General features: G+C 39.7%; 1 protein-coding gene across 1 annotated transcript in view; it reads right to left on the bottom strand.

Annotated features, from left to right (window-relative positions):
* GFRA1 (GDNF family receptor alpha 1) overlaps positions 1-17,900 on the bottom strand; it is a 145,169-nt gene that overhangs the window by 37,826 nt on the left and 89,443 nt on the right. The window contains exon 5 of the mRNA XM_051801181.1: positions 5,264-5,373. Within this exon, the coding sequence (XP_051657141.1) occupies positions 5,264-5,373 (110 nt within the window). The remainder of the gene's footprint in view (positions 1-5,263; positions 5,374-17,900) is intronic.

Raw genomic sequence — 17,900 nt, 5'->3', positions numbered from 1 at the left:
AACCTTTGTACTGAAATACTCTTTCCATCCTAAGAAGACAGCAAACAGCACCTGGTAAGTCATGTATTCGGGGTTGGATTCACAACACAAACCCACAGCAGGGCTCTGACCTCCACACTTAACAGTTCTGGCTCCTTTTCACCCTGTGACACCCAGCCTTGTGCCATAGTTCACACCCTTGGCTGCCTGAATTGCACTCTAAAAATACGGTTTTTCTTTCTTGCCTGTTTTTTTTCCCCCATTTTAATTCTATCTGCAAAGAAACGGCTGAAACTAGGTATCCAGACCTGTGCTTCCTCATTGAGTCTGCAGCCAGCCTGAAAAAACATTTCTGAAATGCATGAGCAAGGAGAATGCTAGTCATGCTGAGGGGAGCCCTAATACGTCTTGGAGGAGTGTTAACCTCAGGGTGCTCATTAGGAACCTGCCAACAGAGTGGGTTATGGTGATGAACAGAGTAAAACCCAGCGTGCATGAAAAGGTAACAGAAGATTCTTTGCAGGTAATAAATTACTATTAATCTTGCTGTCTCTCTACTTCTTCAGTACAGTGATTATTTCCTAAACATTGTCAGCAACTTCCAGCCACAGGGTCACTTTAACTCTATTACAAGTTGTTGAGTAAATATTCTCACATTTATATGTCAACTCAAGGCTACCAAGAATGAAATGGAGCCAAAAAAGGCATTTTTTGTCCTAAAAGATGTACAGTGACTGTTCATCACTCATCTGGATCGGGAAACTCTTATATGATCAGCAATTGCTCAAGCCAGTGGTCTAGCTGAAGGCATCACCCAGCAGGTCAGATATTTCAAACCTCCCTAAGGATTGCAAAGTTTTAACCTTTATTTTATTTGTCTGATCAAAAAGGAAAAATTAAATACAAAGGGGAAAGTATTCCAGAGCTGCCCTGCTGCTTTTTCAGGGAACATATTCCTCACTTGATAATCTGCAGTTCTAGGACAGGTAATATATCATGAGGAAATGTGATCACATCTCCTCAAAACTGACATCAAAGTAGTCATTAATAAGATGGAATAGACAAAGGACAAATGTTAGAGACACAAAGTGTACTCTAGCAATGAAAATTTGGTCCATAGGTCCCGGGTCCAATAGTCTGCAATAACACACAGGAAAGGGCTATCAAACATCAAGCTAAAAAAAGGAACATTAGAAATAACACGAATCACAGAATGATGCCAAACAGTCACCAATGCAGTGCTGAGAACTGAGCAAATCAACATGCAAACTGCTGCATATCTGATGTGGGAGACAAAGGAGAACAGGCATTAGGGCTGGCCTGAGAAAGGCAGTAATGTACGTGAAAACAAATGCAGTCCCATTGCCAAACACACAAAAAGCATCTTTCTTCTTGTTTTGGGATGTTCTTAAATTAGACTGCAGTCCTACACCTTTGTCTACTTCCAACTTTTAGAAGATAGCTGCACAGTAATAACTGATCAAATTCTACATGAGATTAGCACATGGGTAAATAGCACGGTTCGAAATTTATTAAATCAAGGTAGAGAATTTAGAAAAATAGGCAAATATCATTTGCATCATTAATGAAAACTGGAGAGTGGATAAATAAGAAGAGGAATTATGTTAAATTAAAATAAAACATATTAAAATGTCTGTCCCTTATCCATTTGATGGTTCAGTACACTATTTCAGCCATGCAACATGATCTGAAAAGACGTGAGAGAAAATGAAAAGTGGATTTTGCAAATGGAAAGAAAACAGTAGGCTAAAAAAAATAATTCTAATTAGCCAATGCTTAGTGAAGGGTTAAAAAACCAGAAAGGTATGGAGGAAATTAAAAAGGTCACTGAGGTAAAACTTTCTTATCACAAAGAGGTAATAAGGTAATTAAAATGGGTCAAGACAGGGGTTAAAAGTGTAACAGATACCAAGGTACAATTAGGGTTGATGAATACAGGAAAGACAGGACAAGGAAAGTGTGTACACAGCACACAAATCGTACATCCAGCATAAACAGAGTGGCTGAAAGAGCAGCTAGTAGAAAATCAGTCTGTCATTTAAACCTGGGGGCAGATGTGAACCCAAGCGGATTATATGCTTGGTTTCCTGGGGTGGATTTCTTTTTTCCCTGCAATGTGTGTGCCTTGCCCTACCTCCCTCCCCTTCCCCGCTAGCTGGCATCTTGGAAATTCTGCTGAAGGACACTAACGGATCAGAGAAGCCATGGTGGTTGGCAGTAAAATAGGACATGCTTGGTTTTCTGAGCTCTATGTATCAAATAGTTCTGTGATGGTCTCAGAAGCAAACAGACAGATATTTTCATATTTTCCATATTTTAGACAGAAGCAGAACTGATCCAAACAGCCAAGAGGTTGCTCAAATTAGGGTCTATAAAGAATGAGGAAATGGATGGTGAGTCCAGGAGGAGGAGTAAGGGGCTGAAGTTCCTTTGGCCCAAAGCAACTCCAGCTTATTCACACAAACTCTCATGGAATTTCTGGGGATGACAGAGAAATTAGATGGATTTTACTAAAGACAAGGGAAAATGTGTCAGAAAGTGAATGCTAAAGCAGATCTTGAAGTCAGCAGTTAGAACAAACTTAATTGATGTGGGAGTGCAGACAGGTCCAGATGGCTTAGCTAGGCTGTAACCAAAGCAGTGACTCTCAAACATGGCTATCCACAGCCTCTTTTTACATTTAATACTTTTTTACTATTTTTGTTATTTTTTTAAAAACTATTAACTTATCCCTATACTACAAGGAGCCTAAAGCAACGAATTCAAGTTTTCAAAATTCCTGTAAAATATACATATCTTTAAAATTATGCACATAACACCTTGATGCAAACCTTAAAGCACCCTCTACAGCAAGTTCTCCATTTAATTGATAAAGCACCTCATACAAAAACTGTCTGATACTATTTCCACCTAAGTTATTCATTTTAGGTGAGATTCCTCTAATTTCAGTGAAGTTAACTCTCATTTAAATCCCTGTATATGACAATAGACTCACATTCACTGTACCTTCCATAAAGACTCCTCAGTTTCCTGAACAAACTCTACAGAGGTGCAATTTTTGCTACATTTAATAAAATGGCTAAATGAAATAATATTTTAAGGAAAAATATTTTATCTTAATTAAAAGGAGACTGTGAAGCTCCAGTGAATGAATGGATCTGCAACAGCCTCTTGCCCACAGTCTATCCCTTCTTCCTGTGTATTATATACATTATGAAGACATTTGAAAGATTATTTCTCTCACTTCTATCTCAGGATCTTACAAATTTGATGGTATTGACATAATTTACTCCACTTTCATGTCAGATTGCTATCAGAAGCAAGAATTTACTGCTTCAGCAAAAGAAACATTTGTTTTGGTAATTTTCTTGGTTTAACAGAATCACTACTAAGAAGTAAAAACCCTTGGAACACCAGCCAGTTCCTGTTTTGCATGTCTCCAGGGACTAGCAGGAAGGAAGAAAATGTATATTTTTTCCCTTTGAAAACTAGATCTCCTTTTGATTTCAACCCCTTAGGGATCCATTCCACATTTCTGATGTGTGACAGTGTTTTGCAGCATGGTCACCCACAGGAACACAAAAACACCTGACAACAGGAACTGGGTCATCTTTGGGGTTAAACTGAAAAATGAAACCAACAAAACTGCCAGCAAAATTCACTAGGTCCAGCAAGAACTTCTTGGCAGCTCTTACCCAGAAGTATCTATTAGTAACAGTTACTCCTTGCCAGCAGCCAGACTTCTTAATCTCATTGACTAGATCAGATTTCAAGGCTATTCAATTCTGTTTCAGAGTCAAATGACATTCTGTCATAACTGTTCATATGTTATACCCTTTGCATACTGTCCTAATCTCTTCAGTCATAGAAGCATATCCTTTGAAGCCATCACATCTTAGTTTACCCGTTGCCATGTGGACTTGCCTCACTTGTTAGCTGCTAGAGTAATAAGAATGATAACAATATTAATAACAATAAGCCATTGAATATAGCTTTCAGTCATTTCTCAGCAAACTCGACCTACTTTAGAAATATTTTGGCTTCAATATTATCTCCAGAGACACTTATTTAACAGCAGGATCAACTTCAGGGCCTCAGCTGGCACCTTCATGCCCAACAGAAGGGGATATTACTGCATCACAGCAGGTGCAGCCTGTAAGCTTAAAAACATCTTATCTGGTGGCCTTTAAAATTTTGTTTGTTCCAGAGTTTTGACATTCACTTATTATTTACTGCCCAACTATGGTATTTCTACAACATGTTTGGCTTCCTGACACAATCTCTCTCAAATACTGTGTGTGGCATATGGAATCTGGCTTCCATAAAGGCATCCTTGTGTTGACAGTCAGGAAGGTGGTAACAAATAAAAATAATTATGTGGGGGAGGGAAAAGGATTTCAGAAGATAAATTTAGTCTCAGTTCATCTCACTGACAGGCATCTCAGAAAACATTTAGAGTGGACAGAAGGATATCATGGAAAGAACAGCAGTTGGAAGTGAAACGAGGCTAAACTGATCTACTGTTTCATACCTCAAACTTTCCCTGAAGACCAGGAGGTATTTATCCAACCTTGTGATGCAAAATCAACCAAGTGGCAGTTTCACTTGTTCTTTTTAACTTCCTATCCTCTGTCCTGTCCAAATTCAACCATCTTAATAAGTTCTACTTTTTAATCTTGAATTTATTTCAAATTCAAGCACCTTTCTCTCCTTATCTTCCACCCTTAATTTTCTTGCAATGTACCAATTTACCCCAGGAATCTCTGTAAGGTAAAACAGGGCCAATAGGTGGAGAGCTTGGCCTAGCACCACACTGGAGAAGACGAGGCTTGGGAGAGAACTTTTCGCTCTCTACAACTCCCCGACAGGAGGTTGGAGCCAGGCAGGGGTCGGTCTCTTCTCCCAGGTAAGCAGCAGTAGGACAAAGGGCACAGTCTTAAGCTGTGCCAGGGAGGTTTAGGTTAGACATTAGAAAGAAGTTCTTTACAGAGAGAGAGATCAGACATTGGAACGGGCCACCCAGGGAGGTGGTGGAGTCACCATCCCTGTAGGTATGTAGGAAGAGATTGGATGTGGCACTTAGTGCCATGGTCTAGTAGACAAGGTGGTGCTGGGTCAAAGGTTGGACTCGATGATCTCAGAGGTCTTTTCCAATCTGGTTGATCCTGTGTGTCTGTATAGTACTATATTCCAGTTTTTATTTCATGTGGGCCTTCAAAATGTAGTTTGAGTATTTTTCCCCCACCCCTCCCTGCCTCCTTACCAATAAGCCCCGAGTAAGCGAGCAGGCAGTCAGCATAGTTCTCCTTCAGACAGCTGCTAACAGACCGTGACTCAGGCTGGCAGTTTGTGAAGAAATCTGCAAGGCGAGATCTGCAACATGAAGAAAAATGCGTATCTTTAAAAATCAAGCCTGCAGGCGTTCTTACCTTTTACACTCTCTTTATTTTTGGACAAGGCTTAATATTCTTTAACTCAAATGCATATTGGACACATTTCAGCCGATGAGAGTCGCTTTCCAAAATGCATCTCTTTCCAGAGTCTATTTTTGTAGTCAGAACAAAAAAGTGTAAGAAAACAGTAAAAAGGGACAGAACAACAGGGCAATGCGTGCCCTTTACTAAAAGAAATGTTCTGCATTTTCATGCCAAGAAAAAAATACAAAGAGTGATTTTATCAGTCATTTTGCCTGGATCTGAACTCTAACTGGAGTCTGTTGTCCTAAAGATTCAGAACACAGTTTCTGCTGTCTTACTGATTACACAAAACTATATGTTTGTACTCACAGAGCCCTCTTACTGCAAGAGTGGAAGCAGGACCTGCTTTGGTACTGCCCTGAGTTTCCAGGGAATGGGCTTTCCCCTGCTCTGGACTGGCCTGCAGGACCAGCTGGCTGAACTGGGGTAGCAGGCAGAACCAGCTGGCATGGTCTCCACATCCCCCAGAGCCATGGTACTGAGAATCTATTTGTTCTTGTAAATGTGCTTTTATCCGAAGTCTAGAGTGCTGAGTCCAGGGCTGAGGAAAGGGAATGTGTGCTCTGCATCGAGTTCTGCTGCTGAATGGCCATATTATCCTCAGTTCCCTCAGTGGCCCCATGACTAAGAAGAGAGCACTGCTTACTGACAGGAGGTGCTTTAAGACTAGGAGTGAAGCTGTATTGTCATTAACTGATTATTTCTATGTTGGAAAACAAAATAAAAGGACCAGCAGCCATGATCTCTTCTGGTTATTTGTGCTTTAAAGGCCACATAATGCTCCCATTCAGGTCTGTAAAATTTGTGAGGCATTGAGATGAGGTGGGTCAAGGTCCCACAACCTTACAGTTGCTCTCCTGCCCTGCTCAGGCTTATAAACTTGGATCAGTGACTTTTGTTTATTTATAAAGTATCATTTAGACCTCTATCTCCATGAAAAAAAGATGGAATATCCCTACTTCGATCTTCACTTCTTTGAAATAGGTACAAAAATGTTCTTTTGTTAAAAAACCACAGTAATGTCTCAGGATCTGGTGCTTAATCTTTGCAAAGCTCTCTCCAAATCAGAATTGTATGAATTTTCATCACTGCTCTAGCATTATGCAGATTTGCAATATAAATGTTATTTTTTAGTTTTGCAACAAAACCACAGAAGTTAGCAGAAACAAGTGCTTTACTTTATTTGCTTACATACTCCAGAGACTAATTATCTTTGTTTACTTTATTGTTTTACCTACCCCAGAATGGGATTGGATACACATCATTAATTGGCCTGAAAGTAATGATGGCAAACTTCAAAAGGTTCACAGGCTTAGTCTGAGAAAGCATCCTATAAATAGACTCTGTGCAACCTATACCTGAATGTATCTGAGCTGTTCTCATGGCCTTTATTTAGTTCCCTCTCTCACTAGCTGTACTGACACCAGCAAATCCATGGTTGCCTTCAAGCCACGAGCCAACTCTAAGCTTTTCATTCCCTCTCTTCCCTCATTTAACCACTTAACCTTGAGATGGAAATTTGTACCCAGTTGCCTTTAATAGCCTTAAAAAGTAAAGCTCTCTACCAATCCTTCAAGATGCCCCGGATGTATACCTAAATTCCTAAATTCACATAAAATCCCTACTTTGCTGGTTAATATATACTGTATCTACCAGGAGACAGGCTGAGAAGAAATGGGTCCCAAGGTATGGGAAGGGATAAACAGCAGCACTACGAAGAAAATCTGGGCAAGGAAACCCTATGTCACTGCACTGATTCCTCTCCCAGTCAATAATTAAGAGAGTGGCTCAAATCCAGCCCTTGGATCAGTTGGGAACAAAGACAGTTGACAGTTGCCAAGGATTTCTCTAATTCTGCTACTACCTGTATGAAGTAAGGTTTAGGACAGAATAGAACCTCCTACATCTACCTAGTATGAAAAACCTCTGCAATGGGAGAAAGAGCAAGCCTACTGTATGTGCAGCATTTTTGCACTTCTAAAACAAAATAGCTCCTCACATTTAAATTTCATCATTTATGTGACCACAAATAAATCTTTCTGGAGATGCAATTATACAATCAGCATCTTGATAATCCTGAAAACATGCCTTGCAATCATTTCATCATTCTTAAATGTCCAGTTCTCCCTTAGGTTATTAGGTGCACTGGTACAGAGATCATTTAATACATTCCTCTTCTCTAAACGTTTCTAAGGACTGATAAATATGGAATAACAACAGTCATTTACTACCTGGTCTGCTTAAAGAACTTATTTGTTGTAAGCCCTAAAGGCAGCTAAAAATTGCTCTGCTGATCTCCTTTACATACAGTTTGATTTATGTGTGAATTTATGAAGACTTTTTGTGGTCATAAAAGGTAATGATCTAACAATGTTGCACATTTAAGTTTTCTTAAGTCAAATATAGTTCAGACAGCTCTGGTCCAAGCATTACTGGACATTATCATACACCTCTTCCCTAGTGAGTCATCCAAACTTCATACTATCAAAGCTCTCACTCTCTCCTGAGCTGTTAACTACAGCTGATATTTATGTGGATTCATTTCCACTGGAGATAAAGTTAAGACCAGAAAATAAAAACAGAGACAGATCTATACCTATCATAAAATAATTCCAACACTTTCAGTGAAGATCTACTGATTAACACTCACTGAAGATCTAGCCCCAAACATTTTCAGTAGACTGGCACTGATGAAAGTGTGCTCATCAGTGAACACCAAAACAGTGGTACTGCTATTTATCTAGAGAGAGAGACAAATTAGCTTAATGAGAACCATTAATCCTAAAGTATTGCACATGAATATTAAGAACTGTTTGAGTAAAAGAGACAATCCTTTTAGGGATGCTGAATAAGAGCAATCAGATAATAGCACTCCTATAAAAAAATCTGCATACTGTGTTAACTTAGTGCTCCTTCAGCAGGAAAGAACTTGCAGGTAGTAACTTGTGGTTAAGTGCCTAACCACAACTGAGCAGTTTTGTTATCTAGAGAACAAACAGAGCTTTCAACACGTACCATAAAGTGTGTACAATTTTACATGTGCAATGTACATAGATGTGTCTCACTACTGGATAGAAACAGGCAGTTTTATATTGTACAGAATGTGTAGCAGGACCACATTTAGAAGGAGCTATTTGTTTATTTTTCTGTCAAAAAATCCTCATTATGCACAGCAGCATTAATGGGTATTTTTCCCTTCCATAAAAAAAATCTTCCCTTTGTAGGGCAGAAACCCCACAAATTAAATTAGTCCTATCTTAGACCTGGAAAATCTCATCAAAGTAAACTGCAGATGTTCTGGAAAGCTTACTTTAAATATTTTGTATACTACTAGCTGAAAAAGTAAGAGTAATCCTATTGGCAAATTCAAAGAAAATCAAACAAACAGTCTTTCTGAAAAGAAGACAAAAAAATCCCAAACCTGCTATTCTCCAATGCTTTGTATTAGCACCAGTAAAATAATTTGTAACAGTTAAAAATACAACGGAAACAAAGTTAATTTGCTCTCCTTATGATAGTGGTTCTTCAAATACTCAGCAGGATAAATCAAAACTTTCAAATTTTGCTCCCAAATAAGCTTTGTTAATAGCAGTATTCTGTTTAATCTGCATATAATTGTTGAGGCAATTTTATATTAGCACAGCCTGTTGCATAGACAGTATTGATTAGGTTTTCACTATTTTTTGTTCTCAAGGTTTTGTAAAAGTTCTTTGACATCCTGAAGTTATCTTTGATATTTATCAGTTCTACCTCTTTAAAGCTGGTCAACTCAGCTTCAATACTGGTGCAATATTTAAAAGCATGATATAGATGGTGAGGTTGCAGAAAAAATTTAAAACTGCATTTTTAGTTTGGATCTGGTATAAATCAGAAAGCAATGCTATGAACCAGAGTCCTCCTGAAGAAGTACCCGTATTGCTGGGCTGGTGGATGTGGATTTCCTTTCATTTTTTCTCTCTGTGCAGTTGGTACACAAGGGCTGAGCCTTCCCAGAGAGCAATCTTCTCTCTCAGCCTTGCCTTTGCATTGGTGATATGCAGACCAAGAAATCCAGATCTCCTGCTGACTGCACACATGTATGGAGTGATGTCCAAGTGAGTGGTTACAACTCCTTGCCCTGTTAGGAATGCAGGGACTGACACTGCTGTCCTCTGCACACACCTCAGGGATGTTAGGTGAAGTCTGGACATGCTCACTGCCACCTCTCTTTACACTGCTGCTTGTGTTTAGGTACCTATTTATAGCAGTAACATAAAGAGTAGGTAAATGCCAAAGCTGAGAGACTGGGGTGACTACATTAATTAGTCAAAGCTGCTCCGGCGTCTAGACACCGTTTGGCAGTGCAGTCACGTAAGGGAAGTGCTGCATCAATATTCAAACCAGAAAAGAAGTATAAATCTGACACTGAAAAAACCCAGACTAAGTCAATGAATGTGTGTCATAGTGATAAATGGCACCATTATAGAAAAAACAACAAGTCCAAATACTTGTTCTTCTTTTGTGGGGGTCAACTGCAGTACCCTACTCTGTAGCTACAAATAGCTCCTCTATAGCTGGGGTGGTGCTGCTTCTGCTGGGATGCAATAGTGGCAAGAGGGGTTGATATGTGGCCAAACTAATGGCTTCATTGTTGGAGGAGAATTTAATTTTCTCTTTCTTTCATAAACAGGGCAGTTAGAAAATGAGGCAAAGGCTACATAAGCAGCTCTATCAACCAGTAAGATGAAAAAAGCCTCAGAGCAGCTCCATAACGAAAGATGACCCTCCCAGCACTTATTAACGTAGCTTTGATCCTTTTTGTTTTCATTAAAAGACACTAGAGCTGGGTAATATTAATACATCTCACACCTCCTTAGTTATCTACACACATGATGAGAGAACCTGTGAGCAACTACAAATGTTGACATTTTTCTTTAAGAGGCCACTTTTACCTGTATTTATTAAATAGCAACTCCAGTAAATTTCTTTCAACAAAGAGGTTAGTTTCTCTTTTGTTGCTACCCCCCTTCTCAAACAATGAGTGTCCAGGCTCTGAGGGCACTGATGTTCCTGCCCACCCCAGCAGTCTGTGGCCCAGGACTCCATTCAGCCCCACAAAGCCTCAGTTGCTGCCCCACCAGTGCTGTAGGACTCAGTCTCCAGCCCCCCCCAGCCTGGCCCTACCCAGCCATGGGCCCCACTGAGCCAGGTCTGCCCATGGGTTGATGTCCCAGCCTATTCCCAGGGAGATGCCTGGGACTGCCCTGCTCCCTAGCTGGGGTGGTGGGATGAGCTCAGCCTGAAAGGTTCTGTCCTGCCTGTCCCTGGGGGTCCCCATGGGCCCCAGGGAGCCCCCAGCCCATGCTGCACCCTGACAACCAGCTCAGCATTTGCACCCTTTGGGAAGTGGGAAGGAGAGTAAAAGTAAAGACCTGATGCCAGACCATTTGCTACCCAAGACCTGAATACTGAATGCAGTTTCTCTCACATGAGCTGAGCAAAATCTTTGGCAATACTGGCAGAAACCATTACAGGATTTTGGATCCCAAATACTGGCTACTAACTGGAAGAAGCTGGTTTTTTTATCTGGTTTTGCCTCTGATTTGTTATTTTAAATGACTGGCAGGCTAAACCCAAGCAAATATTTGACTCTGGATTCGATTTATCTCTAAAAACTGTTGTTCATCTGGAAGCAAAATATGGTCAATCCCCAGAGGCAGCCTGTTTGGATTGTGGAATAACTAGATACAGAAACAAACACCACAGACCACAGAAGATTCATTCAGACCCCTTCTAACATCACAAATGCTTGCTCAGAGCATCGAGCACAAACACAACAGCCCAACAAAGCTGGTTCCTCCAGATGAGCACCTGCACTCAACCCAAACTGGCCAGCTCCATGTTCCCCACCATGTTTGCCAGCACTTATGCTACTCATGTTTTTTGTTCATCAGGGACCTTCTGGACACCTAGTACCCCAGAAAATGGAGAGTTAACTCTTATAAATTCAGTCATGCAAAAAGAAAAATATTTCCACCTATGCATATCTGTATTTTTAAAATTAAAAGTACAAACATTTTATTCTTTCTATTCTTCTATTAACAAAATATTTTTTCGGAGTAACAAGTGCTCTAAAATAAACAAAACCCACACCAAAGTACTTTTACTGTATTTTGTGCAAAGCAAAATAAAGTTCTACACCATTTTCTGTTAATATTATCCTTTCCCCTTGTTCGTATCATCTGCTGGAGACCAGTTAGATCCTTTTACACAGTATCTGCTACAGAAAATCGAAAAAACTTAACAAAACACTAATGTCATAGTTTATCAATGTTAATTAAATCCTCTAAGTGACTCAAGATCATGTATGAGAGCAATTTTAATTTAATATATTAAGTCTCCTTTGGGTTTAAGGGAAACCACTAGGCTCAAATGTGATCATACTTTTAAAACAAGTATGATTTGTTTGAAATAGAGTTATATAAATATTTTTATACTACTGACCTTTTGTGTAATAAAACCAATTTCAAAAAATATGGTGAAAATTCTGAGCACAAGGTAATGCAATGAAGAATTAATGCAGTGATTTTCAGATGCTGTGACACAAAACAGAATTTTATCTTTCTGTTTACAAAAAAAAATTACCTCACATCATTTTTTAGAGGTCTGTTTGAGAGAACATCTGGAAAACATTCCACAGGAAATCAAACCTATATTAAATATGTTTTGCAGGGCTCTGTTTCCTCGCATCCACCTTAAGCATTCATAACATGTTTCTGTCTTCTCAGCTGTAAAGAAAACACTTCTCTCAGAGTCTTCTACAGAATGACAGGCTGAACTGTCAGGCTGTGGTTTTATCAGAGAATGCTGGGAAGATTTCTATTTAGTCTACTTGTCTCTGTACCAAAGCTCTCCAATAACATGAACAAATCCACTAGCTGCTTTCCAAATACCATGAATTAGTATACTTTCATTTTATTTCATTTTCTTCATGCTGTTTAATTTGAAGCTTCTAAAGCTAAATGTCTGTCATATTTAAAGATGTCCAAGCCTCAGTGTATCTTGATAGCACGTTACTCAGCAAAGAACTAGTGCATTACGGGCAGAGTTGTTCTCACTTCATTAGCTGGGCTAAGAGAAGAGACTTTGAATTACAGACTGGTAACCTAAGAAAATCATTGCCACTCTTGAAAAGCAAGCCAAGGAAAATTAGTGCCACTGCAAGTCCTTGAGCATGCTACTGGATGCTTCAGTGTTTATTAACAACTGTATTGTCACTGCACACTGAAAGGATGTGGTTCCAAGTACCTGAGAAAGACATCCACAGCAATAACATTCTCTGTAACCACTTGAATAAACTATAATAAACTATTGTTGGCTCAAGCATGAAACTGTTGGGAGTTTGGAGACAGAAAATAATCTTAAAAGTCCGATAAAAGTTGTCTCTTTACCAGAAAAGTTTCTGTTGGTAGATGTACCAGATGTATCAGGTTTCCTAAGGTTATGCAGGGATGCTCTTTGCACAAGAAAATAACTCAGTGGTACGTGTAGTGGCATTCCTGAAGGAAACAACTCTGAGTCCCCTTGTCAGAAAGGCGGCTGAAGGAAAGACAGGGTGCTCAGTGTGTCCTTGCACTCAATCATGCAGGGTCTGTAGGTAGCCAGCATGGCTGAAACCCACGCTGAAATACTCTAAATACTGTTCTGACTTCAGGAGTAAGACAACAAACATAAAACCAGAACTACAGCAGATAAAAGCAGATTAGAATCTCTTTTATGTGAACCCATTTTTTTCCATGCACAAAACAACCCCATAAAACAGCAAGTTGAAAAGTTCTGGCAGTAGCAAACCAAGAGAGCATTGATCTTATTCAGCATGTTTTACTTGCTTTTAGAAGTAATATGGATATATAATGATAGTACAAAAAGCACTGATTTGTAGTATAAGATTGGAAAATAAACCATTTTTACCAGTTAAGGATGATGTGCTGTCTTCAGAGCTTTTTTTTTTCACTCCACTGTCAAAAAAACATGAACACACATGAGGCAGAGGGAAAAACATGAGGCCAAGAGTTGATACATCTGTGATCTACCCAGATGCATATGTTGCTCTGTAATGCACTGTCCATTCTGAAGAATACTTTGCAATGCTGCATGATGGCCTGTTACTGACATGTGTCTACAGCATTTCATAGTCTGGAAAAGGGAGCATCATAACTGAGAGGACAACCATTGTGATTTATGCTTGAATTGGAACAAAAGAAAGTGAACTGAACAATCAAATGATACAGTTTGAATTTAACAGAGGTCTTAGACCTATGTGCTTTAAAGCACAAAAACTTGCCTTAATGGTTTATAGTGTGTGCTTGAACAAATATAATGTAAGCACAAACACGTGAACGTTAGGTCATCTATTAATAATCTTAGACAAGGGTGACAGTCAGCTCACATAGAAAATCTATATTTGACAGTAAACACACATCAGAAAACTGTTTCTGTGTCACTTGTTTTAAAGCCAGCAGATCATTAAAGCATAGAAAACAACCATCACCTCTGCTGAGAAGTCTTGGCAGATACTGGTACATTTACATCTGGCTTCCACCTAACACCAGCTACTCCAGTAACACAGTAGTGCTTATAAAATAATGAAAGCAATGCAATCTCTATTCAGTAAACATAAAAATGCTAGAATCTGAAAATATGCATGTGGCTGTCACTTGCTCTGTTGAGAAACAAAGTTTTATTTTTAGCTCCGGTGCTTACATTTTCTCCCAGCTATTTTAATAGATGAACTGCCACCAGAAATATTCTCTCACTGGGCTCTGATGTAGAATGATATAAATAACCTTTACAAAGTCCAGCATAATGGAATGGTAAAATCAGTTGACATTCTCTTAATTAGCACTGCCTGAAGATTTACCTACACAGAACAGGAACAGCCAAATCCATCCCTGGAATAAATCCACTGAAGTCACTGATGTCAGAGGAAGTACACTGGGAATGGACTTGATAGAATAGCTCTGTTATTCACATTAAACATAGAGCAGCTTCTTGCCTGTAGCATATACATGGCTTGAGGTAAATGAAAAAAACATTTTGATTTATTAAAGAAAATGCTTTTGTGTAATATGTACACCCTTTCTTTGCCCCAGAAACAGCAAGTTAGCCAAATGTGACCAAGTGTACATCACAAGGGATCACAAACCTTCTCTTCACCAGATCTAACAGATCAGTGGGTGGAAACTACTCAAACAAACCAGTGGATACTGAACTCCTCTTTACAGAAATCTCTCAACTACCAATTCAACAAATCAGCAGTAGCAGTACTCTTAGTGGAACCCCATCCAGCAAAGCAATTAAGTGCTTGCTTAACTGTAAGAACATGAGTAGCTCCAAATTTAGATCTCCATTAAAGTTTAGTGCCAAATTTAACTGTCCTGGATTTCAGTATTTTTGACTAAACATGTGTGAAACTGCTTAATTAACATATGTAGTTTAATCTTTCCCCCCTGAAAAATTAACAAAACAAAATGGGTCACATTTGCCCTGCTGTAATCCCTTTCCTGGCTTGTGTTACTTATCTGTAGTCTTCTTATTTCTTAAACTATACCGGCAGGTTTTCTTTCTCACTAACAAAATAAGGCTTTTCAGACAAAATGATACACAGAGAGACCTTAACACTCAGGGAAGAACGCACCGCTCTCTACAACTACCCGAAAGGAGGCTGTAGTGAGGTGGGGGTTGATCTCTTCTCCCAAGTAACAAGTAATGAGACAAGATGAAATGGCCCAATGCCAGGGAAGATTTAGATTGGATATTAGGAAAAATTTCTTCATGGAAAGGGTTGTCAAGCATTGGAACAGCCTGCTCAGGAAGTGGTGGAGTCACCAGCCCTGGAGGTATTTAACAGGCCTGTAGATGTGGCACTCAGGGACACGGTTTAGTGGTGGGTTTGGCAGTGTTAGGTTAATGGCTGGACTTGATCTAAAGGGTTTTTTTCCAACCTAAATGGCTCCATGGTTCTACGAAGGACCACATTTGGATAATACAAATCCCCCCCGGTTCTCGGAGCAAAAGTTTAGTGGTGACAAGTACTTCAGCCCACTGCATTGTTCTGACTACAAAGAGACTGACATGGAAGCAGGGTATCTAAATACAGCCTAAAAACCCTGAATCGCTGGTATTTATTTTATGATTGCTGTATGTTTACACATGCATACTTTATTCCCACTTGCACGTTTTCAACCCTGTAGACAGGTAATAATGAATATTCAGCACTTGTTTTTAACCTTAAAAGTAACCAGAAAGGACTAGCAGGACCTCAGCCATGTCAGGGACACTGCTGAAGCCACACCACATAAGACAGAATCAAACATTTGTCTGACTCAAACAGCTCTGAAAATGCTGACGCATAACTTGTGTTTTACAGATAATGAGCACTAAAGAACTGCACTCCCTTTTCGTGGAGACCAGCTTTCAGGAATCAGCAGAGGTCCTGGACGACTGAAGGGATGCTGCCTGGAGAGTTTCAAGCTTGCCTGACAAGGGACCCCAGCGTAAAGAAACTGTCTAGTTACTGCTTCTTGGAGCATAAACCCCCTGTGAGTGAGGCTCTCTTCATTGTTACAGCACAAAGCAAAGTGAAAGTTGGGTGCAGGAATAAGGCTGAGCCATTCTTCTAATTACAATATCCTTGCATCTTTCCTTCTTTCAGGGAAATGTCAATCACCCAACAAGCTTTTAATCTTCAAGACCCTCTTAAGCAGAACAGAGAGAGTATAAATGAGGGCTAGCCAAGCAGATCTTGGCACTGCAAAATGAGACCCATCTACACTTCAAGAGGGACAAAGCAGGCTTGTTTTACTGGATGTTTGGATTTTTTGATTCCAAAGGGATCTATGGACATATTATAAGGAGGAACTGCTTGATTACTTTTGAGTTTTATTCAGATGGAAGAAATTTTAAATTATCTTTGTTTACGAGCGGGAGGGAAGAGCAATATTCTGTCCATTTACTCTGCTAAAAGAAGACATTGATGTAATGAATCATATAAGGGACTAAAAGGGGAAAAAAATTATATTATATTGCAGCATTTCCTATCTTTACTTTGCCTTTCTTGAAAGGTTTTTGCTTATTTTGCAGAGACTGCATTAATATTTTTTCCCAGGCTAGCAATTTCCCGCACACATACTCCACTACACCATCATGTTTCCTCTGCAGAGCACACCAGCTTGTTGCCCATCATTTTTGAATTTTCTGAACTGTCATCATTCCACAAATGTGGAGATTAGTTCATTAAAATTAATGAATACCTGAGTTTTTTTTACTTAAATAGATATGATACCTCTAGCAATAAAAACATATATGCATGTATTTACATGCTTGTATATACCTATATTTATAAAAATCACTCTTCAAATTCAGGCTATGCTTATAAATGTGATGTGGGCTTTTGGGCATCAGCCAAAAGGTAGATCTACATTTTCTTCTGTCCCACTTGGTATTCTACAGACACAGGAGTTCTCCTGAGTCCAGAGAGCAGGGAGGATCTTCAAGTAGCCTGAGCTCAGGCTACCCTACTACACTGCAAGCATCCTACATCTACTGCAGGGTGAGTCAGGCAGCACACGAGGTTTTTCACCCACTCCCTGACTCAGTCTACAAACATACAATGTAGGCACAGCCTGCACATTGCCAGAAATCAAGAGTGTCCTTTTTCTGAATGTCCTTAACAGCATTACAAAAACTATGATGTTGTCCTGGTTTTGCATAACCACAGCAAACCAGTCATCCCAAGGGGCTGCCAAGAGTACTTTGAATGCCAAACTGATATAAATACCCTGGAGGGGCTCAAATCCAACTCCATTATACAGAACTGGACAATGCTACTGGGTCCTTCATGTAAATGTCCACCAAATGTACTCTTAACACACAAAACTACAGTCAGCCTGAGAGCGAGCAGTCAGGCTTTGTAGCTGGCCAAGTGAATTGTCATCGGTAGGAGGTTCAGAAAGGGAGGCAGCACCCATGTTCTCCCTCTCATTTGCTGAATTACAGATGATCACCAGACCATGGCAGGCTAGTGAGGGATGAAAAGCACAACATGCAGAGATGCAGGTGAGGAGGTGCCATAAGTGGCTGTAATAGATTTCAAACATGTCAGGGAGCCGGTGAAAGTCAAATAATCACTGGAAGATCTGGAAAGAGGAGATGAAAGGAGACTAAGCAAGCGGAAGAGGCAGGAGAAAAAAAAGTAAGGGAAAAAAGTGGGAAAAAATGAAAGTCTAAGGATTAGAAAATTTGAAGAAAAGGGTATAATTCTTCTTCCCCTCTTCTATCTCCTCCCACATGTCCCTCCAGCGCACTCCTCCCTGCTACTTGTTAATGCTGTTAACTGAAGATGTCCCTCCTAACACAAGATGCTGGGCTCCCCCACTCCTACAG

This window comes from Manacus candei, unplaced genomic scaffold, assembly GCF_025592945.1.
Source record: "Manacus candei isolate 608988 ecotype Guabito, Panama unplaced genomic scaffold, ASM2559294v1 h1tg000050l, whole genome shotgun sequence".
NCBI classification, from domain to species: domain Eukaryota; kingdom Metazoa; phylum Chordata; class Aves; order Passeriformes; family Pipridae; genus Manacus; species Manacus candei.
The sequence above is the reverse complement of the archived record's forward strand: the minus strand, read 5'-3'. Positions and strand labels throughout refer to the sequence as shown.